This window comes from Ambystoma mexicanum, chromosome 5p, assembly GCF_040938575.1.
Source record: "Ambystoma mexicanum isolate Mex_15411 chromosome 5p, UKY_AmexF1_1, whole genome shotgun sequence".
Lineage (NCBI taxonomy): Eukaryota > Metazoa > Chordata > Amphibia > Caudata > Ambystomatidae > Ambystoma > Ambystoma mexicanum.
The window spans coordinates 1,021,434,324-1,021,451,212 of NC_090930.1; the positions used below are offsets into that span (position 1 = coordinate 1,021,434,324).

The 16,889-nt window shown below is 47.5% G+C and overlaps 1 protein-coding gene across 10 annotated transcripts in view; it reads right to left on the reverse strand.

The window, feature by feature from the left end:
• Positions 1-16,889, reverse strand: part of PRP4K (pre-mRNA processing factor kinase PRP4K) — a 1,306,928-nt gene that overhangs the window by 745,881 nt on the left and 544,158 nt on the right. For all 10 annotated transcript variants that reach the window (XR_011274234.1, XR_011274233.1, XR_011274232.1 and 7 more), the window contains one exon: positions 8,484-8,565. Coding sequence is in view for 4 of the 10 variants with exons in the window: in XM_069613497.1 (XP_069469598.1) it covers positions 8,484-8,565 (82 nt within the window). In the remaining 6 variants the exon portion in view is untranslated. The remainder of the gene's footprint in view (positions 1-8,483; positions 8,566-16,889) is intronic.

The window sequence follows — 16,889 nt, forward strand, 5'->3', positions numbered from 1 at the left end:
AAAAAGTTATGGGAATAATTCTTAAGGGATGAAACAGATTCCAAAAGTTCTCCAGCATGGGGTCTGGCATGGATTCACATGCTCATGAATATCCCCTGTCGGGCTGGGAATCCTCGGTAAAAGAATAAAGTTTCACTTTCACTTAAAAAGTGTATTTCTTCTTTAAACCAGTGTCATACTGTCCAGAGGACTTCTGACCGGAAAGTACCTGGAATAGACTCCAGAGCTCTGGAGTTGCTGGGGAACTAGCTATATTGCCCATTTTTGAAGTATGGCCCGTACCTCTTCCAGGAGCTGAGGGATGTGCTGCTCCTGACAGGCAACCGGAGGGATCTGCTGACACCTGCGTTGAAACTCCAGCGCGTGTCCTTGGGCGAGAGCGTCCAGCGCCCATCTGTCTGTGGTGATCCTTCTCCACTCAGTGACGAACCTTGTCAGCCGGCATCTCACCAGGGGGCCCCGACGTCCAGGCTGGTTAAGGCTTGCTTTGGGGTGGGGGTCCTGCCCTGCGGGCAACGCTGTCCTCCGCTACCGTAGGCCTGGGAACAGCCTCTGCAGGCTTCCAGAGTTGTGGATCTGGAAGGCTGATGGTACGATGTCGCGAAGCCTTTTGAAGACCTGCTCAACTTTCCTCTGGAGGAGCGAAAAGAAGAGCAGTGCTGCTGGAGGGTGCCCAGGGAACTGGGAGGGACAGTCAGTGATGGAGTGAGGGAGGGAACGAGCGGAAAGAGGGATGAGGGAGGGACAGAGGGAGGGAGGCAGGGAGGGACAGACAGGGGGACAGAGTGATGGAGGGAGGGACAGAGTGATGGAGGGAGGGACGACAGAGGGAGGGACAGAGTGATGGAGGGAGGGAGGGAGGGACAGACAGAGGGACACAGTGATTGATGGAGGCAGGGAGGGACAGACAGAGGGACAGAGTGATGGAGGGAGGCAGGGGGGACAGACAGAGGGACAGAGTGATGGAGGGAGGGACAGAGTGATGGAGGGAGGGACAGAGTCATCGGGGCAGGGAGGGACAGACAGTGATTGATGGAGGCAGGGAGGGACAGTGATGGAGGGAGGGAGGGGGACAGAGAGAGGGACAGAGTGATGGAGGGAGGGAGGGGGGGAAAGAGGGAGGGACAGTGATGGAGGGAGGGCGCGAGCGGACAGAGTGATGGAGGCAGGGAGGGACAGACAGACAGAGTGATGGAGGCAGGGAGGGACAGACAGAGCGATAGAGGAAGGGAGGGGGGACAGATAGAGGGAGGGAGGGGGGACAGATAGCGGGAGGGAGGGGGGACAGACAGAGGGACAGAGTGATGGAGGGAGGGAGTGATGCAGTGAAGGAGCGATGGGCAGACCGAGGGACAGACCCAGGGAGCGAGGGAGGAAGGAAGGGAGGGACATGGGGAGGGAGGGAGGGACAGAGAGATAGAGGGAGGGACAAAGAGGGAGGGGGGAGGGACAGAGGGAAGGAGGGGGACAGAGGGAGGGTGTCAGGAATCAGGGGTTGCGGTGCAGGAAAAGACGTGTAATATATAGATAAGGGAGATAAGACTATTTCCCAGCAGGCACAGGGAAATTGTGTAGTTAGTTCCCTGTAAACGCGCCTGTCTACAGCTTCAGTCAATTGTGAATCAGGAAGGCGTGCTCTTAACGACAGCAGCAGGGCAGCAATGCAGGAGGAGGAGGCGGGCACACGCTACACAGTTTAGGAGAGAAACGCGGGGCCATGAGCGGCGGCAGGCTCATATCTCGAGCCGCGGAGGTGAGCACTGGCTGATCTTGGTGTGCATTCTTTCTTCGGGTCCGGGGCAGCCGCAGGAGGCGCCCGGACGCTCAGTTAAGTGCTTTATGTGTGTGTATTCAATTATATTGCTGAAGGCCGATTAACTCCTGGGTCACGGCGGTGATTGATATTGTTCAACGCTTCACGCTTTGGTGTCCGGACGTTCTGAGGGGACGTCCGGACAATCAGTTAAGTGTATTCTTATACGTATTTGGTGCTATTATGGACATGGTTATGTGAAATACGTCCTTGCTGAATTGAAGGGCATGGATAAGGCTTGTTAATCAGGGGAGACCTAAAATCAGCTAAGCCTGCAATCACAAGTCACAATGACACTCTCAAAAAGTGGAGGATGCTGTTCCATGTAATGTTGCTTGTGCTTACCAAAATTAGGGCATTTTGTCATTTTGTCTCAGTGTCATTGTCATTTGTCATTTGGTCTCAGTGTCATTGCCTGCTCTATGTAAATTCAATATGCTACACCACATGGTATTACAAGTCCCAAAACTGGCCTTATAATGTTTTGTGTTGCTATTAAGTCATGCTTTGTAAGTCATGCTCATTAACTGTTCTGGTTCATGTATTGTGCTCAGTGTGTTTCGTGATAATTATGTTATGTTTACCTAGTTTATGTGAGTAGGATCAGGTTCCAAGATATTCAAAGTATCAGATTCAGGAATAACCAGGGTGGAAATACAGGTGTATAGTTTTGCACTTTATGCATTGTTGTTTTCCCTTTCCTTCCCTTCCCTTTATTAGTCCATCCCCTTTCCCTAACTCCGTCTTCCCCCCATTGGCTGCCACGTGGCTTCCTGTACTCCAAAAATCCAGGCGCCCGTGCCAACCACGGTGGGAGGGTCGATCCATTCGGCTTCTGTGGTTCGGGAGAGGGGATTGATATCCTCCTCCTTAAATTGTAGTTTGACAGAGGGACAGAGTGATGGAGGGAGGGGGGACGGAGGGATGGAGTGAAGGAGCGAGGGACAGACCGAGAGAGCGGGGGACAGGGTGAGGGAGCGAGGGACAGGGGGAGGGAGCGAGGGACAGGGGGAGGGAGCGAGGGAGTGAGGGACAGGGGGGGAGGGACAGGGGGAGGGAGGAAGGGACAGACAGAGGGAGGGGCAGAGAGGGAGGGAGGGACAGGAGGGAGGGAGGGAGGGACAGGGGGAGGGAGGGAGGGACAGGGGGAGGGAGGGACAGAGGGACGAAAAGGCAGAGTGAGGGAGAAGCGGAGGGAGGGAGAAGGAGGAGGGAGAAGAAGAGGGAGAGGCAACATAAATCATGATCATGCCCGTTGAACCAACTCCACATTCAATGGCCTACCAAAAAGAGAAATCGATGGAAACCTTCCAAAGTGGTTACAAACCGTAAACAAGAGCTTCTTCCACCTACACACAATCCAGCGGATACTATCTTTCTTCAACTTCCCACATAGAACACTCGCCATCCTCTCCCTTGTCATGTCAAGTATAGACTATGCCAACAGCATCCATATTGGAAAGCTAGGCTACCTTACCCAAAAACTACAGCGAATACAGAACGCAGTAGCAGGACTACTCCTCAAACTCACAAAGAGAGAGCACATCACAGCAGCACTAAAAACCCTACACTGGTTACCGTTCAAAAAAAGATTTTTCCTCCAAACACTGCATAACCCACAGAGCAATTCACGGCAAGGGAGTGGAATTTATGCAGGGAAAAATATCCAAACCTAACACCAAGGTCAAGCAAGGCCATTCGCCTCAAAGTAATGCCCCGCCATTCTTTCAGATGCTCAGAGATTCTGCCTCCCACCAGGGTTTTATGTGATAAGGCCTCCGAGTGATTTGGAGGCAGCTGCAGGCTCGGCTGAGGGCAAAGATGCTGTTCCTGAGGCTGGTTTTGCACTTTTTCCTCGTCCACCACGAGCAACATTTCTCTTGCCTCTTTGAATGGCCTGTCCGCTTCCTCTACCAAAAGACTAGTAGTACCGAAAAGAACGACCTCTCCATGAAGATGAACCCGAATAAGGTTTCTGAGGCTGTCGCATGGAGGCGCTAAGAGATTTAGCTGCCGCTTTAGAGGTCTGTAATTTTTCTAAGCTTTCATCAGCTTTACTAACAAACAGCCTCAAGCCATCAAAAGGCATGTTGAGAAGTCTGGCCTGCACATCTGGTGCAAACCCAGACTTCCTCAACCACGCAAATCTGCGTAGCACTGTGCTTGCAGCCATGGATCTGCTGATGCTATCAGCAGTATCCAGTCCAGACTGGAGACATTCCCCCATTGCCTCCTTTCCGTCTTTGACAATATTCAGGAAGCCTTCCCCTTCCTCGCCTTCCGGAATATGTTTAGCCACCGCCAAAATGCAGCCCCACAGGGTATGGGTGAACCTGGCCAGGGTACAGGTGACATTAGTTGACTTGAGAGCCATGCTACCCGAGGTAAAGACCTTACGGGCACAAGCATCAATCTTCTTTTCCTCTCTATCCGGGGGGATAGATGAATATGCTTTTTGTCTTGAGGAAGTTGCAGCCTGAATAACCAGACTTTCTAGAGTGGGATGCCTGCTTAAATAATCAGGATCAGAACTAGAAGTTCTATACTTCTTTGGAAAATTATTGCAGCAATTGTATCAGGAACTTCCCAGTTTTTTTCTACCATTCTTTGAAGTGCCCTATGGAAGGGGAGAACTGGATCCTTGTGGGGCCCTGATCAAGTATGTCAGTCATATCATCCTGATCAAAAGTGGGTTAGGCTCTATCCCAGCCCATGTATTCAACCACTCTATTCATTAAACTCCTGTACCCTGAATCTGCATATTCTGCAGGGCCAGGTTTTGCAAACGCCAGCTCAGGTGACGCATCAATGCCACTAGCAGAGTGAAGGGTATCACATAGGTCTCTCATTTTCGATTCTGGATCGATTAATTCTTCTGGGACCTCTCGTACCATATTGTACTCCAAAAAGGAGAAACTACTTCTTCAGAGCCACTTTCTTCAAAAATAGAAGACAAACTTAAAGAAGGTAAAGGACTGACTTGGGTAAAGGAGTAAATCTCCTTTCCCGTTTATGAGTTTGGGTCGAAGGAATCTAAGGAGTCTTCGAAGACACTGACGATGTCTTCGACAAAGGCGTCAAAAATGTGTCGTCGAGGGTTTCAACGTCTTCTGTTTTATATATGGTGTCGAGGAAACACTTGATTCTCGAGGAAACTTCGATGATTTGACGTCGACTCGAGTCTTGAGTTTCACCCATACTACTAGGTTTTACCACAGTAGTGCCCGACTTCCCTGTGTCGTCCGACTGAGCGACCAGAGTCTGGCTCTTTTGAGGCTTCTTTGAGGGGGGGGTCGAGGCCACATTCTCAAAGGGGCCTTTCGCCACAGCACAATTTTTTCATGTGGGCAACCGACAGATTTGGGCCTACGGTGTCGAAGCCAGCAATGAAAACAGGGAACGCCATGCATTTCCCAAAAGAGGACACCCGTGGGAATCCACAGAGGTCTGCCTTGTGCAAATTGCCCCAGTTTTTATTAGCCACAATCCCAGACAAAGTGTGATATTTGGTGGGGAAAAAACACAATGTTCACTTTGTCTGGCGTTCTGGGTAATAAATCCTGGGCCGCTTCGCGCAAATCATACCTCTGCGGATTCCCACGGGTGTCCTCTTTTCGGAAATGCATGGGGTTCCCTGTTTTCCTTGGTGGCTTGGACACCCGAGGCCCATATCTGTATGGTGTGCAGAGAAAGTGTAAAATTCAGGTGTGAAAACAGACTTGGGGTTACTCGTGTTTTAGGCTTTCCCCTTGGCGCCCAGGTAGGTGCACCCACACATGTCAGGTACCGTTTTCATCGGGACACCTGTGAGAACGCGGAACGGTAGGCCATGTGTTGTTGGCGGTGTGTTTCGATGGGTGAGCTGAGTAAAATGTGCGGAAAATGCGTTTTTTTCCCACATTTCGGACTTTGCGAGTTTGTATGGGTAATAAATTCTGGGCCGATGTGCGAAAATCATACCTCTGCGGATTCCCACAGGTGTCCTCCTTTTGGAAATGCATGGGATTCCCCGTTTTCCTTGGTGGCTTGGACACGCGAGGCCCATATCTGTATGTTGCGCTTGTCTGGAGAAAGTGTACAATTCAGGTGTCGAAACAGACTTGGGGTTACCTGTGTTTTAGGCTTTCCCCTTGGCGCACAGGTAGGTGCACCCATACATGCGAGATACCGTTTTCATCTGCACACCTGTGGGAATGCGGGAAGGTATAACATTTGTTGTGTTTGTGTGGTTTTCATAACGTTTTGACCCATTTGCTGGTGCCCTTTGTCACACAACCCTTTCATTTCCCAAATGTGACCTACATTTAGTCGCTGCTTTAGGCACCATACACTTTTGTAACCTGGACAAGTCACCTACCCTTGAAGAGGTCTGCCTGTGCTCTTTCAAAAAATGTGTGCTTGCCGTTCCTCACCACATTGGTTTTCCCGATTTACACATGCAAAGTGCATCTGTTCAGGCCATGAGCGTAAAACTCCTGTGTACCATGGCTCAGTGTTTGGCTTGTGGTTTTGCTTGTTTTGTAAAACACTACAAAAAATGTGTTCTTTCCTAACTGCAAGAGTCGGGGGAATGTAGCGGAGCATTGCTTTTCTCAAAATTCATAGAAGCCATTGCCGTACCAAGCCAACCATGTCCAACACATACCTTTTTTTATCATTTTCCCGCTTTTCCCCCAAATCTATGGCATTTTCCCCTACCTAGTGTGGTCCTGACCTACGCAAATCACCCCTTCCTAAACTTGGAATTTTGTCTACTTTTCAGAAATATATGCATTTCTGTCCTCCAATCCGGCTTGCCTACCCTTTTCTCCCATTCCGTCCATCTCATGTCCAATTGGCAAAAATGGCCAAAATCGCCTACCTCTTACAAAACAGTTGATAACCACATCAAAATAATTTTTTCCCGTTTCCACTCAACCTGTTCTTGAAAGCCAGGAAATTGCGAATTCAGCACAGCAAACCATTTGTTCCTAGCTCTTACAAGGTAAAAAAACCATAGGCTTCTTTGTACCTCATTTTATTGGCATTTTTTGAAAAAACCCAAAATGTTCGCCCTTTTTGCTTATTTTATCTCACCCCCCCCCCTACAGAAACCTAGGATTTCTGGGTGGCGTTACGACCGCCTACATGTGGGGAAAAAAAAGGAGCCAAATTTGGCCGAGATATCTCATGTAACAAAAAAGTTACAAGCCATTGAATGGCCACATACCGAAATCACCAAAAAAGGCCCTGGCACTGGGGGGAAATACCCCTGGCAGTTAAAGGATTAAAGATAGAAATATTTTACATACCTGTAATCTGTTTAAAATCTTCTAGAACATTTTCACCACAACAAGAATTCTTCCTACATTTGTCCACTCTCCTAAGAAAAAGCTTTGTGAATTTTGAGCACAAGGACCTATATACATCATATGGAATGGACTTATAAGTTGGAGCATCATTCTTGTGAATTAGTATCATTCTACTGCATTCGTGCATCATTAGTTACCTTCTTTTATTCTAAATTATTGTATGCATTCTTACCAACCTAAAAGATAAACTGCATATATGTTTTATAATTTACTATCTTGTGATATTACTACCTACTTGATACATTTTTCTAGTATGTGTTTTGGACGTACAATAGAGTATTTTTGTACTTACCTGTCTAAAATATATTATTGTGTGCTTCACTGAGTGCATTCATTGCACATCCCTAACCCAACTAACTTTCTCCTGAGACTAAGCCTTGACCACTCTCCGCACTTATCTTGACTGGGTTTAGCTAACCTCTCAGAGTTCCCCTGTTCACTATAAGTAGAGTTGCGACCTAAAATCTGTCCACCAGGTCAGGGTCTAGGAATCCATCTTAACAATAAGGTATTCCCTTTCACCCTATGCAAGCTACAAAATTACAGTATTAACATAGCCCCTTACCTCAAAGACCCTTTCTCTATAAAGTTGTCAACTTTGTCACCCACAATCTGTTGTTCAACCTCCTTGTACACCCCAACCTATTTGGGACTAAAAGAAAGATAGATCACTGCTAGAATCTGTTTAAATGTTTCACTCTTGCTTTAAAAATATTCCATTCCGAAACTCTCGCTCTCATTACTCAAATCGCAATCCTAATCACTTCAAAACTCTGCTGTGCCACGACTTGGGGCCTTAGGTTTCCCTACGACTCCTGCAGTGAAATATTCGTATAACTGGACAAGAAGTTAGTTACCTTAATGCCCACATTGAGAAGAACCACTGTCTGAACCCAGAAAACACACAGTACTGAACCACTATACACAGAATCACAGGTACAGCGAGTCATTAACTGCTACTGGATTGACCTATATAACATATGTATTTCATGGGCTTCTATTACAGGCCGTTAGCAATGCCCCATTCAAATATATTCCAACTTCCACCTTTCTGGTTTATACTCCCCACCATGCACTTGTGTTCTTTTTAACACTTAGTCTGTACTATGTAGATCATTTGTTGCTGATGTAGTCTCAGCAACAAAACATTTGAATAATACAATGATGTGTTTGTTTTAATACTCTAAGGTGCCATTTGTCCCACCATTAAACACATGATACATTATAATTATTCATGCTTACTCAACATTCATACAGATTATATTGAATGCCCTCTATGAAAGTTTGAACTAATAAAGTGCTATGACAGAAAGACATACTTGAACAATTGCCTGTCGCTGCAGCCTCCTTTGCTCTATAACAGCTTCCTCATCTTCCTCCTCCACATCAAAGTCTTCAAGACTATCAGAAAGTAAGAAAAGGATTTATAACTTCCAAGACATGCCAATGACTGCTCAATGTTAAAGATCCAGCAAAGCTGAAATGGAGCGTAAGAGCAATATACGAAAAACCACACAATGAGCTGCGGCACAGCACCCAAACTGATCAACTAAATTGCCCGATTTAATCAAGATCAATAGTTTATTGTTCTTCATCAAAGTACACACATAAGAAATTTAATTTCACAACATTACAGCAACATATTTCAGCATACAAAGTATTGCGAGGGGTATGAAATAAAAGCCAGACACAAAGTTGTCATGTTTTTGGTCAAAACTTATTTAAACGAAAATGGGTTAGGAAAATGCCTCTATGGCCTTATTCTAAAGAGGAGTTTCCCTACCTAAAAACCAAAAACTAAGGATCTGTCTTCAGTATACTAATAACTGAAAAGCTGTCCTTGTGTTCAAAACATCCTATCCTGACCCTCACACTACAAAACACACAAAGTGTGAAAGGCAATGTCTTCAACATGATATTGGCAAATAGTGTTTCACAACTAAAAATTAGAATAGCTCCAACGGAAAATGTTCTCCAAGGTAAAAGAACTTGGATCCAGAGGGCGGCTCCCTGCCCCTGAATTCTTAAATGGGATGGCATGGTCGCTCTCCTTGATTCACAATGTTCCTGTAACAGTCTCTCTTTAAGACACATTTCTCCTTTGCCAGCAAACACTGTCCTGCTTTAATATTCCTTGTAGTTTATTCTCCCCTGCCAGGATTCTTTACTCAATTCCAACTTAGCAAACACTCTCCTTCTTTAGTATTTCTTGTAGCTATGCAAACCACCTGGTAGACTCCCCTGCCAGGACTTCTTAAGGGTTTCACAATTCCTCATGACCAAAACTGTATATACCGTTTTTTGGCTCAGTAAATCTCTCTGCTTTAATGTTTTTTCAAACTGTGCCCCACACTTGCATCTCATGAATTCGTACTACTTTGTCTTTTCTGCATTCAAACAATCTTCTTGTAGTTTCTGTATAAGCAATCTAACAACATTCTAATTACCGTTGGTGCGGTCGCCGGAATGTCCGGGGGTCCCCACTTGCTATGGGTTGGCTCACTGGTTCTCTCCAGCATCTCCGGTCTTGTTCGCGCTTCTGCAGTGTGGCTCTTCCAATCGCTTTCCACTCTGGATTGTGCAGATGTCCTTCCGGCTTCCTTCGAGGCTCTGTGGTCGCACGTCTGCTTCCCTTCTGGTCCCGGTATGGCGAACACTGCCTCTTCAAGCTGCCGAGCGCCCAGGAACTCTCCCAAGCAGTGCGTTTCTCATTCTGCCTCAGCGACCTCCTGTGCTCCGCCACACTGATAAGCGTCTTCCACGCTTGCAAGCCTCAGCATAGGAACCAACATCTTCTCCTGCACCTCCACAGTAGTGCGGTTTCCATCTTTAAATGTCCCGCACGCAGGTAATTTTGTAGCAGTAGTCTGCACATTGAGCTTCGGACTTCTGTTAACTTGCACCGACTCCCTCATCCTCCCCGTCTTAGTACTTAGGTGATTATGGAATTTGGCGTCCATGGGTGTCATTGGACAAAGCGGTTAGCTCGTTTTTCTCAGTGGTTTTACATGACACGACAATTTCACATAAAGATACCTCAGGAGCAAAAGGAGTTTTGTTGGAGCTTTGTGTATTTTGGTTCAAAGGTGGGGGGTTTAACCTAAAGAGCATTGGGAAGATGTTTCTCGACTTCCTCTACAGGGGGAACAAACAGCTGACAATAGGTCATTAAGGTTTTGGAAATTAGAGGGTATTCCTCATGGGGAAGAGGAGGTCCAGGGAGGTTGGAGGAGGTACAGTGTCTCATCCAATAAAGTCACAACATTTCCCTGGTAGCCGTCTCCTCCCATGTGATCCTCCCTCATATGGACACCCCCAGGGTCAAAATCAGGTAGAAGTTGCTGTCCACTGACCGCATGGGAGGAGGTCACCGCCAGGAATCCATGATGACTCAATTGGATTTATCACAGTATTAAACACGTGATTGTCTCAGCAGGATCAAAAATATATATCTCTAAATATTACTGACCTGTAATCTTCTTTATGTGGCTTGCATCCGCTTAGAATCACATACTGTGCATAGGCCGCCATCTAGTGGTTGGTGGGAAATATGTTTATTTCAAATTTTAAAAAAAGGGAGAGCTACGTGTATGGCCACCCATGATCCCCACGGGTCGATGTCCTCGTTTTGATTCATTTCTGACATGTGAAAGAATGGTGTTTCTTTGTAAAATTAATATATAGATAAAAAAATATATATTTTATAATCTTTCCCTTTTGCTCTCGTGTGGGGAGAATTGGTGGCCGCATGGGATTCGAAGCAGATACAAGCCACAGAAAGACTATTACAGATTAGTAATATTTGCTTTCCGCAGCTTGTGAAGCTGCTTAGATTCATGTGCTTTACATAGATTTGCCAGCAGAATTCTGTCAAGGGGTGGATGAGCCTAAGTAGTAGATGTAACTGATTTGAGGTATTTGTAACGCGCTTGAAACAGAATAAACCATATAATAGCGCAGATGACTTTTACTCAAAGTATCTAGAATTGTAATAGTATCACATTCCATCCGTAGGTGAAGGATAATTATATTAATATTAGACAATCGGTTTAAGGGGCTGGCTAGACTTAAACAAATAGGTCTTCAAAGCTTTACGAAAAAGACACAGGAAATCCATAGTCCTAAATTCCCTCGATAGGCTATTCCAAAGTCTAGGACCAAAAACTAGGACCAAAAACTGAGAATCTTCTATCCCCTCTTGAAACAAATATAGTTGAGGGGATGACTAGGAGAGCCTAGCCTAGTCCTTAGAATGTAAGCATCTAGATGGTTGGTACTGCTGAAGTTTATCTTTCATGCAGTCTGATGCTAGATCATTCAAACATTTGAATTCCAAGCAGGCTGTTTTGAACTTGATGCGGTCATCAACCGATAGCCAGTGAAGCGTACGACGTGATGGTGATATATGGGAGGTTTTGCTTAACTCACAAACCAACCAAACTGCTGCATTTTGCACCCTTTGCAGTCTACTGAGCTGTTTTTTTGGGATACCCACCAATTGGCTGTTACAATAATCTAGGTGGGCATTTGTAAGGACTCCCACCACCATATCATGATCGCCTTCTGGAAAATATGGGAGAGTTTGTGGGAGGAGTCACAAGGAACAGAAGATCGCTTTCACCTTGGATCCCACCAGGCTCTCACTTCCAAGATTTTCCTGCTACATGCAGCCTAAATTCTTAACTTTGGTTGAAAATTTAAGTTCAACTCCCAATAGCTTAGGGAGTGGCTGATTCTTTATAATTGAGTGATGCTCAGGACCAAAAAGAATAAATTCTGCCTTGGCTGCATTCAGTTGCAATTGATTGGAGGCCATCCATTCGCTAATCTCCTGAAGGCAATCACCAGTTTTAGTAAGAGATTACTCAACTTTATCAACTGTAATAAAGATACAAGTATCGTCAGCATATGATTGGAAACTTATTCCTGAAATCTCAAAATTTCCATAACCATACGAAGACATAGGTTGAAGAGAAGTGGTGATAATGAATACCCCTGTGCAACACCACAGTCCACAATACATGAGTCCGACGTGAAGGCCCCTAATCTAACACATTGTTAGCGATGTTGAAGAAAGGATCTAAACCATCGAATGGCATGCTCAGAGTGCCTCCCAACTGTCCTCAACCTCTCTAAGAGGATTTTATGGTTGACCGTATCAAAGGCGTCTGATAGGTCAAGCATTACCAAGAGTGAAAACTTGCCCTGATCAGCCACCTTCAAAAGATCATCATATACTGCCAACTGTCTCTGCACCAAACTTCGGACGAAACCCTGACTGCCAGGGGTCTGGAAGACGTTCTTCAACAAATGCTTGCAGTTGTTGGGTTACTACTTTCTCCAATATCTTCCATGGCCATGGAATACCGGCAATCGGGTGATAATTTTGGAGAACCAGTGGATCCAGGTTGGGTTTCTTTTAAGAGAGGGGTCAATGTAGTATACTTTAATATATCTGGCACTGATCCTTGGTCTAGTGATTTATTTACGAAAGTGGTGACAAAGGGTGCAATTTCCTCAGCCATACGCTTTGTCGCAACTGGTGGTAGGGGGAATAGGCAGTCATTAGTAGGTTTCAACTTTTTCAACATTACATGTATATTGTCTACTGTCCCATGGTGAAAATTTAACTTCATTTGTGCTCAAATTCACTGGGAAGAAAGGAGTAGGGTTCAAACTGCAATATTGCTCTTGATTGTAGTGATGTTATCTACAAATAAACTATTAAGGCATTGGCCTGGGTCAATGATGAATTGATTGACAGATTACTACTAGTCGGGTGATGGAAAATGGAAATGATTGCGAAAAGTTCTCTAGAGTGATTTCCAGCTTCACAGATTTCTTTATGGAGGAAATTTTGTTTTGCCTTGAACATAGCCTTTTCATAGTTCATCAGGGCTATTTTAGCTTGAACACTATTTTCTTCCGTTTGGTGTCCTTGCCAGTTATGTCCTGTCCGAATGACTTGTTTATGTAGTGATAAGTCTGGTGTATACCAGCGCTTTGAAAGCCTTTTTTGAGTAGCTTTTTTTGGTGCTGCCCTAGAACATAGGGCAAAATACATACATGTTTTAAAATTGCTTGACCTACTTGAGGGTCTGCTTTTGATTGTTTTTCCACATGTTAGGGAGAATTTTGAGTTTCTTTCCTAATTCCCTTTAACCTTCAAGACCCCCAGCCCTTTTCTGGAATCTGGGACATTTTTGATTTTAACAACTTGTGAGTGTGCCTTTTTGCCACCCACTCATGCCTGTTTTAATGGAGTCTGGTAAACTAGATATGCATCTGCTTTTTATATAGTGACAACACAGCACCCTCTGTGCAGTGCTACTAAGGAATAAGTTACTTACCTGTAACTGTTGTTCTCCAGCATGGGTCTGGCATGGATTCACATGCTCATGAATATTCCCAGTCGTCAGGCTGGGAATCCTCGATAAAGAAAAAATCAGTTTCAGTTTAGTTTTTGAACTGTCTTTCTACTAGTAACCAATCACTGGTCTCTGGGTCATACTGCCCCCAGCCAATGACTGCCCTCTACCTAACTCCCTCCTTCGGCAGTCATCTTCAGATTTGGTAGCATGTAAAGTGGCAGTAGGACCAAGAGAAGAGCCGCAGAGGGGTAGGAGGGAGGGTTCGCATGTGAATCCATGCCAGACCCAAGCTGGAGAACAACAGTTACAGGTAAGTAACTTGTTCCTTCTCCAAGATGGGGTCTGGCATGGATACACATGCTCATGAATATAAGAATACAGAGCAGTACACACATGCACAACCACGGGAGGTGGCAAGGCTCAACATTAAGCAATACAACAACTCAACATTAAGCATCTCTTACCTCCTCACCAGGCTCACCTTAAGCGAACCGGTTGCGCAGCACTGCCTGGCCGACTCTGGACTCCTCCCTTGAATCCCGGTCGACGCAGTAGAATCTTGTGAACGTGTGCGTCAACCTCCACATAGCAGCCCTGCAGATGTCGAGCAGGGGCACACCAGACAGGAACGCCGTGATAACAGCGATTGCTCTGGTTGAATGGGCTCTCTGACGGCCGGGCAACGGTCGGTTTGCCAACCGGTGACAGTGCATGATGCTGTTAAGACACTCACCCGGAAAGCTGCGGGACGCTATCCCCCTTGGCAGCTCTATTCCAGGTATCGGTTCGCCGGGAGAGGGTTCTCCCGACATCCGAGCCCGTTGCCTTGTTTCACTCGCGGGCGCGCACATGCGCCGCGGACCAAGGCAACCGACAGCTTGTGTGCCAAGCCTCGCTCTCGCCCCGGCAGGGCTGCGGCGCATGCGTGGCCCGTCCCGCGCTCCAAGCCTCGGCTTCATGCCGTGGCTGTAAATAGCGGTCGAGTGCAGGAACAAGTCGCGTCTTAACGTGGTTTGTTCCTGAATTTCCGTTGTTTTCCGCCTCCTTTTTTGCCTGCTCCTGTTTGGCTCCTGGATCCTGCTCCTGTTTCCTCCTGCTCCGAGCCTCCTGTTTTTCGGGTCTGGGGTTCCTGGACTTCCTTTCTGGGACCCAGTTGTCTTGTGGGTGGACCCATTGCCTTGGTTCCCTTTTCCCGGGACTCTCTATTCCCTAGATTTTCTCTCCTGATTTTTCCCCTGTGTTCCTTCCTTGCTGCCCTGCCTGAAACCAGTCCAGCCTGCCTCACCTCTACTGGCTCTCTGTTTCTCCTGGGTATCCCTTCATTGCTGCCTTGCCTGGGGTACCAGTTCAGCCTGGCCCACCTCTACTGGCTCACTGTTTCTCTTGGACATAAGCCTTGGGCCGGATGACAGTTTCTTCTCATCAGTCTCTCCTGAGTCCAGTTATAGACTTTCTTCTTGGAAATGCTATTGGAATTGTGCGTGTTATCTTCACTGCAAGCGACGGAGGGCTTCATCTTCAGCCTACTAACAGTGAACTGCATTCCTTGGACTTGCCTCCAACATTGCCTTCTGCCCTGCCTGTGCAAGCACCATTCAGACATCTGATCGCAGGAGAGAGGTCTGTGGTGTCGGGAGGTGGTCCCTATCCATTCCTGTACCATCTGGACTGGGTTGAGGCTGCGTCCCTGTGCCATCTTATCGACTACCCGTTTCCTGATCATCAGCCTGGCTGCCCCAATACCGACGTCATCCGGAACTAAAAGGTACTTCCAAGTTACGAGACATACAACTTAACAGATGCAGCTGGGGAGCCATCTGGAAATGGAAGCCTTCGAGAGGGCATGCCCTTGGTTCACAGGTCCAAAGTTCACTAACAGCTGTGATGTCATCCAAAATCTCTTTGTGCAATCTACGTAGAACTTCAGCGCTCTAGCTACATCTAGTGAGTGCAAAGTCCTCTCAGCCGGCGACGAAGGTGACGGGAAGAAAACAAGTAACACCAGGGGCTTGTTGAGATGGAAGTCCGACGGCACCTTGGGCATGAAGGAGGGGTGCGTCCTCAGCACCAACCTCGTATAGTGAAAAGTCAAGTATGGAGGTTTACAGGAGAGGGCCTGGATCTCTCCCAATTGTCGTGTGGAGGGGATGGCCACAAGAAACGCTGTTTTCCATGACAGGAACTTCAACGGTGCCGAATGCAGTGGCTCGAATGGTGGCCCCATGAACCTGGACAGCACCACATTGAGCTCCCATGCCGGTGCCAAAGCCTTCACTGGCGGGAATGACCGGAACAGTCCCTTCATAAACTCCTTCACCAGGCAATGGGACCAGAGAGATGATCGCCCCGGGGTCCTGGAGTAGCGGGAAATCGCCGCTAGATGGATCTTGATGGAGGCGTGCGCCAGCCCCGCCTTGGCCAGCGACAGTAGGTACGGCAGCACCTGAGGGGCCGTAATCCGCAGAGGGTTAATCTTCTGTGCACGGCACCAGACAGAGAACCGCTTCCATTTGTGTCCATAACACTTGAGAGTCGAAGGCGCCCTGGCCTTTGCAAGCACCTCCTTGGATTCCACCGGGATATCGGACCCTCCAAACTCTAGCGCTGCAGGAGCCAGGCCTGCAGGTTCAGCGACGCTGTATCGTGGTGGAGGATGGCGCCTCCTTCTCTGATGAGGAGATCCGGGTCCGTCGGCAGTTTGACTGGGGGGGGGGGGGACGCTGACATGTCCAGAAGTTCTGGGAACCAAAGCTGCCTCGGTCACGCCGGTGCGACGAGGATCATCCTGCACCGGGACCATTTGAGTTGGTTGATGAGTCGCAGCAGCAATGGCAACGGAGGGAACGCATACAAGAACAGGCCGTCCCAGGGGAACGAGAAGGCATTGCCCATACTCCTCGGCTGGGGAACCTCTGGCACTTGGTGTTCGCCGCCGTCGCGAACAGGTTGATCTGGGGATTGCCCCATCGTCGGAAGAGGAGGTCCACTTGATCCTGCCGCAGTTCCCACTCGTGGCACGAGCGCAACTACCTGCTGAGCTCCTGCCAGGTGGAAGGGTATCAGAAACATCCCTTGGGCTACGGCCCAATGCCACAGATCCTGGGCCTCCTTGGATAGGGCTGGTGATCTGGTGCCTCCTGCTTCCGGATGTAGAACATCAGTGTGGTGTTGTCAGTGAAGATCCTCACCACCTTGCCCTTGAGGGACGGAAGGAACGACCTGAGGGCACAGAACACAGCTCCAAGCTCCAGGACGTTGATGTGTAGTGACTTCTCCTCCAGCAGCCAAAGGCCTCTCGCGTGGAGATCTCCGGAATGTGCCCCCCTCCCCATCCCTCCAGGGAGGCGTTCGTCG